Here is a 19,213-nt window from a genome sequence, read left to right as displayed (position 1 = left end):
TGTAAGAAAGGGACAGGTTGTTTATTCACGGCCCCTACTGAAAGCTGTAGCAGGAATGAATGTCCAGATTTAGGGAGTCTAATATTCTGTGTTGTTCTGGATCATTTATCTGAGGATGAGCCCAGGAGTCCCTCCCAGAAATCTTAGGGTCTCAGGATTCACAGCCATGGTTGCTCATGTATTCTGAGAAGTCCTTCAGTTGTTCCACCAAGTTTTCCTTGCCCATGTTCTCTTTCTCTGGACCCAAGCATGAGGAACTTTGCCCAGGACATAGGTGTAACTGTGGACAGGAGACGGGGTGAGGAGCTTGGTATTTGTGATGGTGGGGGACCTCCCCCTTGTCCCTCTTCCAGCTTGGTGGCCTGCAACGGTCTCAGCAAGGACAGTTCACAACTTGAGATCCTTCTCTGTTCTTCCAGCCTCTAATCCTGGGGATTAGAGGGAAAAAAGTAAAAACAAAAATGCCCCTTTCTGGGCTGGGGATATAGCCTAGTGGCAAGAATGCCTGCCTCGGATACATGAGGCCCTAGGTTCGATTCCCCAGCACCACATATACAGAAAACGGCCAGAAGCGGCGCTGTGGCTCAAGTGGCGGAGTGCTAGCCTTGAGGGGGAAGAAGCCAGGGACAGTGCTCAGGCCCTGAGTCCAAGGCCCAGGACTGGCCAAAAAAAAAAAAAAAAAAAAAAAATGCCCCTTTCTCAGACTCTTTACTGCCCTCTGTTGGAAAACAGAGGTAATAATAAATATCCACACAGGAAGAAGCCAGGTGCCTATGGCTCACTCCTATAATCCCACCTAGTCAGGAGGCTGAGATCTGAGGATCAAGGTTCAAAGTCAGCCTGAGCAGGAAAGTCTGTGAGACTCTTATCTCCAACTATTCATCAAAAATCTGAAAGTGGGGGCTGGGGATATGGCCTAGTGGCAAGAGTGCTTGCCTCGTATACATGAGGCCCTGGGTTCGATTCCCCAGCACCACATATACAGAAAATGGCTGGAAGGGGCGCTGTGGCTCAAGTGGCAGAGTGCTAGCCTTGAGCAAGAAGAAGCCAGGGACAGTGCTCAGGCCCTGAGTCCAAGCCCCAGGACTGGCCAAAAAAAAAAAAAATCTGAAAGTGAGCTGGGTGCTGGTGGCTCACCCTTTAATCCTACGTACTCAGGAGGCTGAGATCTGAGGATCATGGTTCAAAGCCAGACTGGACAGGAAAGTTCATAAGACTCATTTCCAATTAATCACAGAGAAAACCAGAAGTGGAGCTGTGGCTCAAGTAGTGGAGTGCTAGCCATGAGCAAAAGAGCTCAGGAACAGTGCCCAGACCCAGAGTTTGAGTCCCAGGACTGGAAAAAATCATACGGAAGTAGAGCTATGGCTCAAATAATGTAGCACCAGCATTAAGTGGAAAAGCTAAGGGACAGACTCAGAGTTCAAGCCCCAGTACTGGCAAAAATGAATGAATGAATACATAAATAAATAAATGCCCACGTAGCCCTGTGAATGAGATTTTCTGGAGTTAGTTGTGCATATTTGATATAATAAGTTGCTCGTTCCTGTAACCCCAGGCTGTCATGGGCAGGTGCCATAGGAGACACATTGCTCTATGCCCAGCCACGGAAGAGACTCATTGTGGGAGGAGATACAAGTCTGGCTCACTGTCACACAGTGACACCCCCTCCCAGGGCAGCCCCCCCATCCTGTTGCCAGGGACATGCCGGTCTTGATGACGGCTTGGAGGTCCCTGCTGCTGCGAATGTAGGGGTGTGAGGCCTTCACTGCTTCCAGCCTGACCTTGTGCACTAGGGAAGTCCGAGGAGGGGTGTCATTGTGCTCTGGCCATCAGGTGGGCTTCCCCTCCTTCTGCCCCTTCTCCCCCACTCATTAGAGGCCTCCCCCGCCCCACAGATGGCCACTTGGAGTGCTTTTTGTTTCTTCCTTTCCTTCCTCAGAGCTGGGTACTGCTCTACAAAGCAGGCAACAGACTGGTTTTGCAGCTGGAGAGGGGGCTCTTGTCTGTACCCACTACCCTCTATCCCACACCAGGCCTGAGCCCCTCGGGGCTCATCTTTTGTCTGTAGAATTTCTGTCTCTGTCTCTGTCTCTGTCTCTCTCTCTCTCCCCTCCCGTGTGTGTGTGTAGCCCACGCTGGCCTGGAACCTGATGTCCTCTTGGAATTAGTTGTGCAGTGCCCGTCTTGCAGCTCCTGACTCAGCCTCCAGTGTTGGGTTGGGGTCCCAGGGGTGGCCCATCCCTGCAGGCTGGACTTGTCTCCCTCTTTGATCTTTGGCAGGACCTCAGTGTTGTCCATCATCTCTGTCCCAGCCTTTCTGTCCATGTTCAGCCTCCAGGACAGGCAAGAGGTGGCAAAGGTCTCCTGGACTCCGAGCCTGCTGCCCCCCCGCAAGTGGAATGTGCTGCACCTGGGGGGTGGGGGGCAGAGTGCCCAGGACTGGCTGGGCCCAGCCTTCCTGGGGCTGCTCCCCTGGCCCTACCCATAACAGACTCCATCCTCCAGACTCTGATTCTGCCCCCTTCGTGTCCCTGCCCCAGCAAGCCACACCCTTCTAGACTCCACCCCACCCCAGCAGGCTCCACCTCATGACTATGGTCCCGCCCATCTACTAGACTCGCCCTCCACCAGTCTCCACCCCTCTGGACTCTGACTCAGCCCCCTTTCTCTATCCCTACTCCCATAAAGCCTCACCCTGCTGGGCCTGCCACCCTAGACAGCTCCCACCTCTTTGAAAGCCACGCCCCTCTAGTCCTGCTCCATTCACCAGGCCAAGCTCAATCTCCATTGGTTCTGCAGCTTCCTGGCCACGCCTACTCAGAATCATGCAGGCCACACCCTTTATGGGCATCCAGGCCCAGCCATCGTCCTGCAGGCCTGGACCCAGTCTCACAAGGCTCGCAGTCATCGCACATGGTGATGGGGTGGCCTGAAGGTGCTCAGCCTGCAGCATCCTAGGGAGGGTGGGCGAGGAGGAGTTCTGCCTCAGGTGATCATGCCCTATGTACCACAGGACCTGGGCCATGGCCATTGAGGCGCTGATTTTAGAGCCACCCAGCTTGATGGCTAGTGCAGGCCCAAGTCTCTTTTGGGGATTCTGAGATGGACGTGCAGATCCTGAGCATCGTGGAAGAGGACAGGCTTCTAGGTCAGCCCAGTGGTTTGAGGGTTGGGGATGATGGGGGGGAGGGGAGAGAGAGAGAGAGAGAGAGAGAGAGAGAGAGAGAGAGAGAGAGAGAGAGAGAGAGAGAGAGAGAGAGAGAGTCAGAACCACGGACAGCAGCACACGAGAACGGGTCCCCTTCAGCACCACGGACAGCAACCTGCCCCCCCCCCCGCCCCCTCCGGGGGGAGCCCTGGATTCCCCGCTCACCTGGCTGGCCCACCAAGCCTCCCACAAACTCAGGCCTCTGCTGGACCATGGTCTCTCAGCATCAGTGCATAGGCCGGGCCTCACTATGGGTAGCAAGACCTGGGCCAGCTCGCCATTAGCCAGTTGGTTTTGTCTAGGAGAAACCACAGTGGGCCCTTCCTCCCCTTGTCCTCCTCTCGCTGTCCTCCCCTCCTAGCCCCCGGTTCTCCATCAGGAACTTCATGCAGCATAGACTTTACAGGATTTGCAACGGCAGACAGTTCGAAATCACCCATGTAAGCCGAGACAGAAGCACCAGTCTGTGGTCCCAGCCTTGGAGGGCGGCCGAAGCAGCAGGACCACCAGTTCTAGGGCAGCTTGAGCCATGGAGAGAATCTGATTCAAAATGACAAAACAAAAACACCCTGGCTCTGAGCACTGGGGGCTGGCTCATGCCTGTCATCCTGGCTACTCAGGAGGTTGAGATCTGAGGATCACAGTTCAAAGCCAGCCTAGGCAGGAAAGTCTGTGAGACTCTTGCCTCCAAATAACTACTCAGAAGAAGCCAGAAGTGGCGCTGTGGCTCAAGTGGCAGAGCACTAGCCTTGAGCACAAAGAGGTTCAAGGACAGCACTCAGGCCCTGAGTTCAAGTCCCAGGACTGGCATAAAACAAAACAAAACCACCCTAGGGGACAAGACTTGGAAGCATTTAGACATGGGTTGTTGAGAGGTAAAGCAATCCTTCCAATCTACAATAAGCAGTTTCCTACCTGCTTCACTGCACTTCACAGCAGGGTGAGGCTTATGGAGGACAGAGAAGAGGGGAAGTGGAGTCTCAGTGGGCCTGGGAGGCCGAGACTGCCTGTAACCAGGTCCTTTCACTGCCTCCAGCAGACACACCAAGCTCACGCCATGTAGAAATGTCCAGGGCCTTTGCCTTTCACATTTGGAATCCCTCTCTCCCTCCCTCCCTCCCTCCCTTCCTTCCTTCCTCCCTCCTTCCCTTCCTCTTACTTTCTTTCCTCTCTCCCTCCTTCCTTCCTTCTATCTTTTCTCCTTCCCTCCGTCCCCTCTTTTATTCCTCTTTTTTTTTTTTGCCAGTCCTGGGGCTTGAACTCAGGGCCTGACCACTGTCCCTGAGCTTCTTTTTGCTCAAGGCCAGCACTCTACCACTTGAGCCACAGTGCCACTTTCCACTTTCTCTGTGTATGTGGTACTGAGGAATTGAACCCAGGGCTTCATGCATGCAAGGCAAGCACTCTACCACTAAGTCACACTCCTGGCCCTCCCCTTTCTCTTTCTCTCCTTCCTTCCTTGTCTCCTTCCTTTCCTCTTTCTTTTCTTTTTTCCCTCCTTCCTTCTTTCCTTCTTCCCTCCCTCCTGCTTTTCCTTCTAAAGGCCAGTTGTGTCCAGCCATGACTGCAAAGCTGTAAGAGTCCACAACCACTATTGACTCAAGAGGAAGAAGGACCAGAGAGCTGGGCACCAGTGGGTCACACCTGTCATCCCAGCTACTCAGGAGGCTGAGATTGGAGGATCGAGGTTCAAAGCCAACCTGAGTAGGAAAGTCAGTGAAACTCTTATCTCCAATGAATCACCAGAAAAACAGAAGGTAGTTATCGGGGTCTCTCTGGGACCCCTCTCCCCACTTCTCCAGGGGAGATGCCTGAATTCTAAACTATGAAAGAAGACTTGGCTTTGTCCCTCTGCCAGCAGAAGGCAAAGCGTGTTCTAATGGATTGCACTAAGTTGAGGAGAAATGCCGAGACCCCCTCCCTGGTCCACTTACGTGTGGAACGGCGGCGGAGAGAGAGACATCGGGGAGGCGATTCGATGGTCCATGTGCCTCAGCCTCTCAGAGGGCGGCAGAAAAATTTATTACGGTGACAAAGGCAGAAGGGGAGGGACTTGGGATGACTAACTGATAGCTGAGCTGGGCTGCCCATCAAGTGATGTCATGAAACTTCCTCTGTGGGCGGGGGCTACAGCCCCCCAAGAGCTGGGTCTCTGTAGAAGTCCCCGCCATGATGGTGGCATGCACGTGTTCGCCCCAGGGGCTCTCTTCCTGTTAAAGGCGGAAGGGGAGGGGACAAGCTAAAGCCAGCTGTGGCCTCTTAAAGACACAGCTGTCCCCAACAGGTAGTGCTGTGGCTCAAATGGTAGAGTGTTAGCCTTGATCACCCAGGTCCAGAGTTCAAGGCCCAAAACTCCAGAAGGAGGAGGAGGAGGTGGAGCAGGAGGAGGAGGAAGGGAAGGAGCAGGAAGAGGAGCAGAAGGAGGAGGAGAAGGAGGAGAAGAAGGAGGAGGAGAAGAGGAGGAGGAGGAGGAGGAGAATAAGAATAAAGAAGAAGCCGGACTGTCTTAGCAGACAACCTGGTGAGAGGGGTCTCTGGTTTGAAATGCCGCACAAGGGTTCCTTTTGAGAAACACTACTTGGACCTGGGATAGTAGGAATTGGGGTGGTGTTCTGTACCCCACAGCCTCCTCCCAGTGTCAGTGACAAGAACAGCATTTGACCTGGTCACAGATGTACTGAGGGATGTCAGGCAAGCCTTTCCCTTCTCTGTGCCCCTACTTCCTCCTCTTTTTTTTTTTTTTTTTGCCAGTCCTGGGCCTTGGACTCAGGTTCTGAGCACTGTCCCTGTCCTCTTTTTGCTCAAGGCGAGCACTCTGCCACTTAAGCCACAGCGCCACTTCTGGCCATTTTCTGTATATGTGGTGCTGGGGAATTGAACCCAGGGCCTCATGTATACGAGGCAAGCACTCTTGCCACTAGGCCATATTCCCCAGCACCCCCCCCCCCCACTTCCTCCTCTTGACACCAAGGAGAATCATTGTAGTTCTTGCAAGGTTTCAATGAGATAGTATCTTATAAGTCTTGCAGAACTCATTGGAATAATGGGTCTACTCTACTGTCCCTTCTGCCATTTTTCTTTTTGACACAGTGTGTTGCTGTGTAGCCCAGGATGGACTTAAAACATCTTCCTCAGAGTGAGCTTGTATTTTCTGCTCAAAGCATGGACTTCCTTGTTCATGGCCACCAGCCCCATGGTGGCCCCAGCATCTCCTGTCCCCTGCCCTTCTGCTTTACTACTAGGCTCCAAAGTCTGAACAGATCTTTGGGGTGTGTGTGTGTGTGTGTGTGTGTGTGTGTGTGTGCGCGCGCGCCCGTTCTGAGTTTGGACTCTGGGCCTGGGTGCTGTCCTAAGTTCCTTTTGCTCAAGGCTGGTGCTCTACCACTTGACTTCTGGCTTTTTCTGTGATTAGTTGAAGATAAGAGTCTCACAGACTTTTCTACCCGAGCTGGTTTTTACCATGATCCTCCGATATCAGCCTCATAAGTAGCTAGGATTACAGGTGTGAGACACCAGTGCCTGGATGCATTGAATTTTTTTGGCAGTCCTGGGGCTTGAACTCAGGGCCTGAGCACTGTTCCTGGCTTCTTTTTGCTCAAGGCTAGCACTCTACCACTTGAACCACAGCACCACTTCTGGATTTTTCTGTGTATGTGGTGCTGAGGAATCGAACCCAGGCCTTTATGTATACGAGGCAAGCACTCTACCACTAGCCGTGCATTGATTATTTTTGAGACAGAGTTTTGATTTATGCATGGGCTAGCCTGGACCATGGTCCTCTTACTTGTGCTTCACTTTGAGGGGATGACAGGTATGTGCTATCATGCCTGTTCACTGAGTAAGATGTATTCTCATCCACATACTTCTATGCCTGGGCTGGCCTTGAATCATGATCCCCTGATCTCTGACCCCCAAGATGCTAGCATTACAAGGGTGAGCCACTACACCTTGCTGAGGGGGAGAATGATGAAAGGGTGGAGGTGAAGGAGAAGATGGGGGCCAGATTCTGTCACCTCTGTCTTTCTTCAGAGACCTTGGGATGGGTACACATTGAGATCCTCCTTCCCCATGACCACTGTAAGGGTGTGTTCCTCCACAGGCTTGTTGAAAATATTCCAGGAGGATGGATAGCCACCTTGTTGTCTGGGGAGACACCACGAAGCCCCACCTGGCTGTGCACACCGCTTGTACAGTCATGGAGGACTGTACTGGGGCCTGTGCATTGGGAAAGGCAGAAGTGATCCTTGAAAATGTAGAGATTGCCGGACACCAGTGGCTCACGCCTGTAATCCCAGTTACTCCGGAGGCTGAGATCTGAGTATGGTGGTTCAAAGCCAGCGCAGGCAGAAAAGTCCCTGTGAGACTCTTATCTGCAATGAACAAGCGCTCAGAAGCTCAGGGACAGCGCCCAGGTCCCCAGTTCAAACCTCAGGACCAGCATTAACAAAACTTCCCAGCAGATGGCATCATTTACAATCCACCCAGGCTGGTCTTCCCGGTTTAGGGGACTTTTGCTATTGTTTTTGTTTTGTCAGTTGTGGGGTTTGAACTCAGGGCTTGGGCTCTGCCCCTAAACTTTTTTCGCTCAAGGCTAGCACTCTACCACTGTGAGCCACAGTGCCACTTCCAGTTGTCTGGTGGTTCACTGGAGATAAGATTCTCCCAAACTTTCCTGCTGGGGCTGGCTTTGAACCACGACCCTGAGATCTCAGCCTCCTGAGTAGCTAGAATTTCAGGCGTGAGCCACCGGTGCCCAGCACACTGTTTTTTTTTTTTTTTTAATAGAACTGAACAAATGTCAGACACTTGCTAGACATTCTTTGATTTGGCATTATGCTGGCTAGGCCGCTCTACCACTAGAGCCATCCTCCTACCACAGAGGCCCCCACATGCGAGCCACGCCCACAAGGCAAACCACACCCTACTGACAAGCCACAGCTCTACAACTAGAGCCACGCTTTTTTATTTTTTTGGCCAGTCCTGGGCCTTGAACTCAGGGCCTGAGCACTGTCCCTGGCTTCTTCCCGCTCAAGGCTAGCACTCTGCCACTTGAGCCACAGCGCCACTTCTGGCCATTTTCTGTATATGTGGTGCTGGGGAATTGAACCTAGGGCCTCATGTATATGAGGCAAGCACTCTTGCCACTAGGCCATATCCCCAGCCCCAAAAGCCACGCTTCTTAGCTCTGTGCCGAGCCCCTACGGCTTGATCCTCGCTCCTACAACGCAGACCACGTCCCCTACTACTGAGCTAAGTTTTCTCGCCTCCAGTGATTTACAAGCTCTTTGTAACCTCTGGGGGTCTCATAGTCACCCGGAAAGACCATTATAATACATGGAGAAACAGGATGTTCAAAATCCTCCCAAACCGGGCACTTGGTCCAGTGTCAGGAAGCTAGGATGTGGTGAAAAATGAATCAACAGAATCAAATTAAGGCCCAATGTGGTGGGGAATGCCTGTAATCCTAGCAACTCGGGTGATGGAGCTAGGAGGGTTGTGGTTTGAGACCAGCTAGGGCAAAAAAGTTAGCAAAACCTCATCTCAACAAATAAGCCAGGAGTGGCGCTGTGGCTCAAGTGGTAGAGCGCTCGCCTTGAGTTGAAGAGCTCAGGGACAGCGTCCAGGCCCAGAGTTCAAGCCCCAACACCAGCAATAAAAAAAAAAAAGAAAAGGATTTCAATTATTGGGGCTGCGAATGTGGCTTAGCGGTAGAGCGCTTGCCTAGCATGCAAGAAGCCCTGGGTTCGATTCCTCAGCATCACATACACAAAAAAAAAGGCTGGAAGTGGTGCTGTGGCTCAAGCAGTAGAGTGTTAGCCTTGAGCAGAAAGAAGCTTAGGGACAGCACCCAAGCCCTGAGTTCAAGAAATAAATAATAGGGCTGGGGATATAGCCTAGTGGCAAGAGTGCCTGCCTCGGATACACGAGGCCCTAGGTTCGATTCCCCAGCACCACATATACAGAAAATGGCCAGAAGCGGGGCTGTGGCTCAAGTGGCAGAGTGCTAGCCTTGAGCGGGAAGAAGCCAGGGACAGTGCTCAGGCCCTGAGTCCAAGGCCCAGGACTGGCCCAAAAAAAAAAAAAGAAAATAAATAAATAATAAAAGAAAACAGTGGGGGAAGGCGTCCTGACTCCAAATTATGCACCTCAGAATCCAAGGCATAGAGAGGCTGGGCCTCTTTCTCAGGGCCACATAATAGTTTAAGCATGGAGCTGAGTTCCTGACTGCTAGTGGTCCTCAGCGCTCCTAAAGGTCAAGTGTCATCCCTCACTTGGACGCCAGAGGGCGGGCAGGAGCCCCCCTCCGGCCCGCGCGGCCCCTCCCGCTGGAATGCGAGCGGCGGGAGGGCGGGGCCGCTGGCTCTGGCCCTGAGCAGCCTCCTCCTCCTCTCGGGTGCACCCTTGCAGGGATGGGTGGCCTGGGTGCCTCCCACCTCGCCCAGGGCTTGGAGCCCAGAACTTCCCAGGAAAAGGCTGGGCAGACCTCAGGAGACCCAAAGATGATACCAAACCCCACCGTTGATGAATGCATTAGTGGCTATTTATTAGACACATTCCAGCGCATAGTAGAGACTTTTTCACCCAGTTCTCAGAGACATGCTGGTTTTCTCTTCTGTTGGTGCCCAGATTTATCACACTCTTTTTCTGGATGTACTGGTGTGTTTTGAATTCACATTTCCTGGGCTTGCTTGCTCTGCTGATGCTCTATCACTTGAGTCAGGCCTCTTATCCAGATTTTTGCTGCCCAGGTTGGCTTTGAACTGTCATCCTCTGGATTTCAGCCTTACTGGTATTTAGGATTACACATGTGAGCCATTGGTACTAGGCTTCAAAGGGAGTGTGTGTGTGTGTGTGTGTGTGTGTGTGTGTGTGTGTGTGTGCTGGTCGTGGGAGCTTGTCCCTAAGCTTTTTTTTTTTTTTTGGCCAGTCCTGGGGCTTGGACTCAGGGCCTGAGCACTGTCCCTGGCTTCTTTTTGCTCAAGCCTAGCACTCTATTACTTGAGCTACAGTGCCACTTCAGGCAGTTTTCTGTATATGTGGTGCTGAGGAATCGAACCCAGGGTCTCTTGTTTACGAGGCAAGCACTCTTGCCACTAGGCCATATTCCCAGCCCCATCCCTAAGCTTTTTTGCTTAAGCTGGCGCTCTACCACTTGAGCCACAGCTCCCCTTCAGGCTTTTTGGTGGTTCATTGGAGATAGGAGTCTCACAGGCTTCCCTGCCCGGGCTGACTTTGAACTTTGATCCTCAGATCTCAGCCTCCTGAGTAGCTGGGATTATAGCGTGAGCCACTGCTGCTCAGCACATTCATTTTCTTTGGGAAATCTTGCTTCTGGAGACCTCCAGTTCAGGGAGGTCAGCTGGCAGAGAGAGTGTTTAAGTCTGTGGCTGACACAGAGGAACCATTCAAGTCACATGGGGTGCCGAGTGCGCAGTATCAATTCTTTGTGCCTGGAACACATACCTGAGGGAGACCCAGGGGTGCCTGCTGGCATGGGCAGTCAAGGCTTCCTGGAGGAGTTGGTGTATAGGATAAACCAGATAATCTCACTGACAGAGGCATCAGTGAGCAGTGGTATTGTTGCCTGGAGTCTCAGCTACTTTGGAGGCTGAGGCAGGAGGATTTCTGGAGCCCAGCGGTTGGAGATCAGCCATAGAGAGATTCCATCTTCAATAACCAGAAAAAAGAAAAGAGCTGGAGGGGTTGGGAATGTGGCTCAGCGGTGGAGTGCTTGCCTAACATGTAGGAAGCCCTGGGCTCAATTCCTTGGTACCACATAAACAGGAAATAGCCAGAGCACTGTGGCTCAAGTGGTAGAGTGCTAGCCTTGAACAAAAGAAGCCAGCGAAAGTGCTCAGGCTCTGAGTTCAAGCCCCATGACTGGCACACACACACAGATGGAAAAATACACCGAGTAGCAGGGCTATAGGAAAGCAAGCAAGCTAGGGTGTGGACACAGCTCTTCAGGCTGGGATGAATTTTCTCATGTTCACAATGATGACAAATGCATAGATTTGTTTTTGGCAGAGGCATTTTCTGAGCAAGTCCTTGCACATGTGTGAGATGACGAGTGCTTGGAGTTAGTCATGGGGGTGAGTTGGATCACAGCGAGGACCTGGGGCTCAGCACAGGCCAGGTGGGAGAGGCCCAGGACACGAAGCACCTCACAGCCGCACACTCCCCCCGCCACCAGCTTTCCCAGGAGTGAGTTCCAATGCAAAGCTCTGCAGAAAAACTCCAACTGCAAACCTTGTGTTTAGTGTACTGCTTTTCAGAAAAAAATCCATCAAAAAGATATGCTGATATTTATTTCCCCATTAATAGTTTTTGTGAACTGGGCGCTGGTGACTCCCACCTGTCATCCTAGCTACTCAGGAGGCCAAGATCTGAGGATGGTGGTTTGAAGCCAGCCTGAGCAGGAAAGTCACCATAAAATCTGAAGTAAAGTCGAGACAGCCTTGAACAAAAAAGAGCCCCTAGGCCTGAGTTCAAGCCTTAGGACCCTCATACGCCTGTACACATGGGCACGTGCATGCATGCGCATGCACACACACACATTGTGCTTATTTTTCAATTGTGGTAAATTGTACATACAATAAAATTTACCATCCTAGCCTTCAATTTTTTTTTAATTTTCTGCTTTTGAGACAGGGTGTTTCCCTGTAGCCCTGGCTATTTCACATTCCCGACCTCCTGTCTCAGCCTACAAGTGTCTGGATTACAGGTGTGTGTAACCATACCTGGACTCTTCTATTAGCCCATTATGAAGAGAATAACCCAGTGGGTTATATTCACTTCCAGAACAGCTCAGGAAGGGAGGAAGGGTGGGAGGGAGGGAAGATAAGAAGGGCTCAGGAAGAAGGAAGAAGGGAGAAGGGGAGCGAGAGGGGAAGGGGGACCAGCTGTTAAATCCGAGAGGGATTGGGAAGGCCTTTAGCCAGGGCAGCTGAGGCCAGGCGGGCTGGGCGAGCCTCATGCCCAGCTCCTCCTGCTGGACACTGGCCGATGGCGGGTGAGCAATTGCGCCAGCTGGGATTTAATAACAGCTTCCCTTTGCTCCATTTGTGTCCTCTGTCATTGTTTCTTGGACTTGGGAGAAGTCTTCCCAGCAGAGGTGAACACAGATTTGGGCTGCCTTGGAATTTCCCAGGTGGAGCCTTGGGAAAGACACGGGCATGGCTGGCAGTAGGACGGGGGACTTTCTGCCAGGCCTGTGACAGAGGAGCAGAGACAGCTGTGCCTTCTCTGGAGGCCAGGTGACTTGGGGAACTTGGGGGACACCCTGTGGAGACTCACACAGGGTCCTGTTGGACATTCTAGTATGTATACAAACACACTTTGCTAATGGCATGGGTGATCGGGGAAGCAAAGGGAGGGAGGGAGGAAGAAGGGAGGGAAGAGAGAGGTGAGGGAGGATCATAGGTGCCTGATGCGTGGGAGGCATGGGTCTGGGGTCACCCTGTTTCTGGACCACATCCTTTCTTCTAGGAAGCTCTTTTCCTGCCCAGACTGCCTCCCACTTCCTGATATCGTATCCCTAGCCCAGGTCTGGGTCACAGAAGGTTCTGGACCTGGAGACTGATGCCCTTTCCGGGTTTCAGCAGCATGGAGACAAAGCAGGTGAAACAGTTTGCTGAATGACGTTATGAATGAATGGACACATGGATGATGAATGAGTTTATAAATAAATGTGTGAACCAGGACCTGGTGGCTCACACTTCTAATCCTCGCTACGCAGGCGGCTGAGAGCTGAAGATCACAGTTCTAATCCAACCCAGGCAGAAAAGTCCATGAGACTCATATCACCAATGAGCCACCAAGAAACCAGAAATGGAGCTGTGGCTCAAGTGGTAGAGCACAAGCCTTGAGCACAAAAACTCAGAGACAGTGCCCAGGCCCTGGACTGACCAAAAATAAATAAATAAATAAATAAAAAGAAATGAATGTGTACATGCATGCATGAATGAATCTATAAATGAATGCATGCATAAATGAATTTGTAAGTGAATGTATGCACAGACAAATGAATGTATGAATACATGCATGAACACATTAATTCAGAAATAAATGCATGCATGAGGAAGTGGTACTGTGGCTCAAGTGGTAGAGGACTTCCCTTGAGCACCAAGAGGCTCAAGGACAGTGCTCAGGACCTGAGTTTGAGCTCCACAACCAGCAAAAAAAAGAGAAAGAAATGTATGCATGAGTTATAAATGCATGTGTGATTGAACAAATGCATGAAAGAATTTATGTAAGCAGGTATGCATGAATGCATAAACCAACAAGTGCATTTATGAATGAACTTATAATGAATGAATGCATCATGGGTGATGAAGTGATTTTATTGTATGCATGTATGTATGTATGTATGTATGTATGTATTTATTTGCCAGTCCTGGGGCTTGAAGTCAGGGCCTGAGCACTGTCCCTGGCTTCTTTTTGCTCAAGGCTAGCACTCTACCACTTGAGCCACAGCGCCACTTCTAGCTTTTTCTATATATCTGGTGCTGAGGAATTGAACCCAGGGCTTCATGTATGTGAGGCAAGCACTCTACCACTAGGTCACATTCCCAGCCCTCTGAAGTGATTTTATGAAGGAATAGATTTATGAATGAGTGGCAGATGAATGAGCCAGTGTCTGGTGAATGGAGTGTGGGCTCTTCCTCAGTTTCTGGGTGAAAGGGGTGGCACCAGACTGTTCTGCTCATCCTGGCCACACCCGTTTGGGGAGGCAGCCACAGGCCAGGCATCGAAGGCCCAGGTGGAGGAGGCCTGGCCATCGGAAGAGGAATCTGTGGGCAGTCCGCACATACAGGTTGCCTGAGGGGTCCACAGTTCTCAGCACTGTCAGAGGAGTGTAGCGGACATTGGTCTGTCTGCGCAGAGGCGGCTGGGATGCACCGATGACCTTGACAATGACCTGTAGGAGGGACCTTTGAGCTCTGGAGCCCTCCCCTACCCCCACAACATATCAGATCTGCGACTACAGGGCCATTTACCTTGGCCACATCCTGTGGGCTCTGACCCACGGAGCGGAAGAGCTCCATGGAGGCTGGCAGGTAGAGGTCCCGAAAGGAGGCCAGGGTGTCTGGATCAGTCCCTGGAAACTCAGTTGTGGAGATCTGAGCCAACAGTTTCCCCTCAAATTCTGTGAGCACCGGGCCGGGCTCCACCAGGGAGACACTAGGCAAGGGGCAGGGCTGGGGTGGGTCTGGTGCCCTAAGCCACTGCCCCGCCCCATTTTGCCCAGGACTGACCCTGTTCTCCTCCCCTATATTCTATCTATCTATCTCTCTATCATCTATCTTTCTGTCATCTTCTGTGCTGGTTCTGGAACTTGAACTCAGGGCCTGGGTGCTGTCCCTGAGCTTTTTTGCTCAAGGCTAGTGCTCTATCACTCTGAGCCACAGCTTCACTGTTGGTTTTCTGGTGACTCATTGGAAATAAGAGTCTCATGGACTTTCCTGCCTGGGCTGGCATTGAACCCTGATCCTCAGATCTCAGCCTCTGAGTAGCTAGGATGACAGGCTTGAGCCACTAACACCCGGCTTTAGTGTCTCTTTTCTGTTATCTGCTTATCCTCCATCTCCTTCACTGCCTCTGTCTCCCCCATCCCCATTCCGTCTCCCCTCTCTGCCTCTCTTTACCCTTCCGCTTCCCCTGGCCCCACATCTGCCCCAGTGCCCGCCTCTTCTCACAAGATATTGTATTGAAGCAGTTGGATGGCGAGGCTCTCGAAGAATCCTTCCAGGGCAAACTTGGAGGCAGCGTAGATGTCGTTGAACATGACACCTGGGAGGTTTGGAGGGCAAAGGGCAGGGTGTGTGTGTGTGTGTGTGTGTGTGTGTGTGTGTGTGTGTGTGTGTGTATGTTGGGAGCTTTGTGGGCTCCACAGTGATGGAGTCAGAATAGGGAGTTCTCTGAGCTGGGAATGTGGCTTTGTGGTAGAGTGCTTGCCTAGCACACATGAAGCCCTGGGTTCGATTCCTCAGTATCACATACACAGGAAAAGTGCTGTGGCTCAAGTGATAGAGTGCTATAGTCTTGAGCCTTGAGCTCAGGGACAGCACCCAGGCCCTGAGTTCAAGCCCCAGGATAGGCAAAAAAAAAAAAAAAAAAAAAAGAATAGGGGGTCTCCTTTAGTAAGGACCTTATTATTACATGTTGAGTGAGTTTTGAAGATGAGCAAGGACAAGTCAGATCTTTGGACATTTTCCAGGAGGAGGAAGGAAGGGAGTCTAGAAGGGTGCAAGGAGCATAGTCCCATTCTCAGCAGCATGGATGGCAAACAGGGGTCCATGAAGGCAGGCCCATGACAGACATCACTAGTCAATTGCTACTTTCTTTGTCTGCTTAGCCTAAGGATCCTCACTCTAGACTCTCCAGAGTCTGATGGGAGATCTTTGGCAAGAAGGAGTTTAAGGAGAAGGCATTCTGGTGGTGTTTTGGGGCTTTGGGGGAGTGTTCAGATCAGAAATGGAGTTGATTTTAGGCTGTGAATGGCATCAGTGCCACACATGCCATTCGCCACCTATTCTTATGCCAGGGCAGGCAGAGTTAATTGATTTCAGAGCTTTTTCCTTTTGAGCAGTAAGAACCCCCTCATTCTAGCTCCCTATTCATCCATCCATCCACCTACCCATCTATCAATTCATCCATCCATCCATCCCTCCACCCACCCATTTATCCATTCATCCACCCACTTATCCATCCTAGCTCTCTTAGGCTCCATTGGAATAGGAAAGCTCTTGTCCATCCTCTCAGCCTGGGGAGGGGCACCTCTAAGAGTGGGATTCCAGAGCTCACCTTGCAGTCCCATGACACTGCTGACCACCACGATGTGACCCTGTCGCCTCCTCTTCATGCTTGGAAGCACAGCTTTGACCAGACGGACAGCCCCAAAAAAGTTGGTGTCAAAGACATTCTGCATGGTAGCTATGCTGAGCCCCTCCACGGGCCCCACCAGGCCCACTCCTGCATTATTCACTAGGGAAGAAGGGTCGGGTGTTACCTTGAAGCCCCTCCACCAGTCACCCACTCCACTTTGAATGCAGCGCATCATGGGTGGATACATGCAGGCCCTTGGTAAGGTTGAAACACAGTTTAGGATTTGTTTGAGGCAACTCTGGGCCCCAGGTGGGTAGGAGAACTCTTGGAAACTGAATTTCCTGTAAGGCATGAGCAATTCAGCTTATTCCCCAAATTGTATCAAAGTGGTTTCATGAAACCTCCTGCTTAGATACCATGAGTTGTTGCTTCATAATAATTCCTCCTCCAGTTGACTCATCAGAAGTAATTTTCCCAACCACATATGGTTTACTTCATATTTGAGAATGTCTAGTCTATTCAAACCACATCACATCCCCTCCTGCAAACAGGTCTCAGAACGCTTTTGAGATCTTTAGTGTTCCTTGCTCTTGGACAACTGGTCTACCTCTTTATTCAGGGTGAGAAGAATCCAGAGGGCTGGTATTCAAGCTATGACTATTCTTGGACCAGGGACTGGGGAGTCTCACCCAGCACATCCACATCACCTCCTGGGATCTGACTGAGACACTGGGCCACTGAGTCGTCATTGCACACATCCAGCTGGGCCACTGTGAGAGTCTTCCCCAGAGCACCCCCGGCAGATATCTCCAGGGCCTCCTTCTTTCCCAGGTCCCTCATGGTGGCCACTACTGAGGACAGAGATAAGACGTAGGACAGGACCCATCCCCTGCATATTTCTATGATTTTACATGAGAGGCACAAGTCTACACATCTAATTTATACACTACATATTCAACAGATGCACATATTTACACACACCCACATCCATTCACCCATCCATCTTATTCACTATTCATCGATCATCTATCTATCTACTCATCCATCCATCCATCCATCACTCATTCTCCCATCCATCCACCCGTCCACTCATCCACCTGTCTATCGATCCACTTATCCATCTGTTTATCCATCTACCCCACCCATCCATCCACCCACTCATTCACCCATCTATTGTTATTATTATTACTATTTTTTTGTCGGTCATGGGGCTTGAACTCTAGGCCTGGGTGCTGTCCCTGAGCTCTTCAGCTCAAAGCTAGTGCTCTACCACTTTGAGCCACAGTACCACTTCCAGTTTTCTGGTGGTTAATTGGAGATAAGGGTTTCATCGACTTTCCTGTCTGGCTGGCTTTGAACTGCAATCCTCAGATCTTAGCCTCCTAAGTAGGTATGTTTACAGACATGAGCCACTGGCACCTGGCTAGTACATCTGTGATCCATCTGTACTCATCATCTAATATCTATCCACCCACTCATTCACCCATGTATCCATTTATCTATCCACTTTCCCAGCCATGCATGCATGCATGCATCCATTCATTTATCCATCTGTCTATCCACAAACGCTGGGTATCTCCTGCACATTGCACCTTATTCTAGATGCTGGGACTAAATAAAATGCAGTGCCTACTTTTATGGAATTTATAGCTTAATGAGAAAGACAACACAAACAAAGATAAAATAGAGGCTGCAATCCTGGTGCTGGCGACTCATGCCTGCAATCCTAGCTACTCAGGAGGCTGAGCTCTGAGGATCAAGGTTCAAAGCCAGCCAGGGCAGGAAAGTCTGTGAGACACTATTTCTAATGAATCAAAAGCAGGTGTAAGTGAAGCTGTGGCTCAAGTGATAGAACACTAGCCTTGAGAGAGAAAAAAGCTCAGGGCCAGAGCTCCAGGACAAGCACATGAGCACGCGCATGCGCGCGCACACACAAAACAGAGGGCAGAGGGCTGGGTGATCCAGCTGTGCCAACTAGACTGAAGCTCTAAACCCCTTCCCCCAGTCTCATCTTGAGCAACAGCCGGTGCTGCCTTCTCCCACAGCCTGCTATGGGTCAGAGGTTACTAGGCTGTGGCACATGCTGGAGTGTGAGCTCCAGACCTGTAGGAAGGAAAGTGCCCCCAAGGAAAGGGCTGCCTTTAAACCCCAAGTCCAGGTGCTTGTAAGAGGCTTAGCTTAGGGCAGTAATCTGGGGCAGGATGGGGGAAGCAACCTCACTGAGGCTCTTATTTCTTTCCTGGGCTTTATTTCTTCCTGGATCAGACCTTCTAAAACACTCCTTTTTCTTTTTCTTGCTTTCTTTCTTTTTTTCTCTCGTTCTTTCTCCAGTCCTGGGGCTTGAACTCAGGGCTTGGGTACTTTCCCTGTGCTTCTTTTGGTCAAGGCTAGCACTCTACCACTTGAGCCACAGTGCCTCTTCTGGCTTTTTGCTGATTAACAGGAGACAGAGTCTCACAGACTTGTCTGGCTTTGAACCAGGATCCTTAGATTTTAGCCTGCTGAGTAAGTAGCTAGGATGACAGGAGTGAGCCCCCAGCCCCAGCCAGCTAGTTCTCTTTTAGGCACCAAGGGTCGTTCCTAGCTCCCTGGAGATAGATCTTCAAGACATATTGGTTGCAAAAGGGATTATCTATGAAGGACTTCCCACTGTGTGTCCTGAGTCCTCCCTAAACCTTCAGATGCCTCTGGAAGGGACAGACAATGGAGAGAGGGGAGGAGGGCCCTGAGAATTCAAGCCAACCTGCTGTGCCCAGGTCCCCCATGGACCCCTTACCCTGGTAACGCTGCCTGGGGTCATGAGCCAGTAGCACAGCAAGTTCCAGGCCGATTCCTGAAGAACACCCGGAGATCAGCACAGTCCGAGGGGAGGCTGCCATGTTGCTCTCTGGACATGTGATCTCGGGTGGAGGGGCACCTCCTCCCTCCCTCATCTGCCCCCCAGCTCATCTGCAACCATGCTTAAGCCATCACCTAATCTCCTGCAGGAAACAGGGCCAGGAGATCTAGCCTGGAGTTTCAGGCCAGTGTGAGGAATTAGTAGAACATTTCCCCCCATCCCCCTTTTCTCTTACTCTGAATGAAACAACTCTCTCATTGGAGGAAAAGAATGAAAGAAAGCCCCAGGAACTGTGGTCTGTAGAACTACCTGGAGAGTACAGTTGTAGCATCAGA

At 51.2% G+C, this 19,213-nt stretch overlaps 1 protein-coding gene across 1 annotated transcript; it reads right to left on the bottom strand.

The window, feature by feature from the left end:
* Window positions 1-13,819: 13,819 nt before the first annotated feature.
* On the bottom strand, window positions 13,820-18,918 carry Rdh8 (retinol dehydrogenase 8). The gene is made up of 6 exons (XM_048342296.1): window positions 18,816-18,918; window positions 16,729-16,890; window positions 16,019-16,198; window positions 14,911-15,004; window positions 14,212-14,395; window positions 13,820-14,132 (listed from the first exon to the last, which is right to left on the bottom strand). Exons 1-6 carry the CDS (start codon window positions 18,916-18,918, stop codon window positions 13,917-13,919), a joined length of 939 nt encoding a protein of 312 aa, XP_048198253.1. The 3' UTR covers window positions 13,820-13,916.
* Between the last annotated feature and the right edge of the window lie 295 nt (window positions 18,919-19,213).

The sequence above is a fragment of the Perognathus longimembris genome, chromosome 3 (assembly GCF_023159225.1).
Source record: "Perognathus longimembris pacificus isolate PPM17 chromosome 3, ASM2315922v1, whole genome shotgun sequence".
Classification (NCBI taxonomy): Eukaryota; Metazoa; Chordata; class Mammalia; order Rodentia; family Heteromyidae; genus Perognathus; species Perognathus longimembris.
Note: the sequence above shows the minus strand (reverse complement) of the source record. Positions and strands in the feature narration are given on the sequence as shown.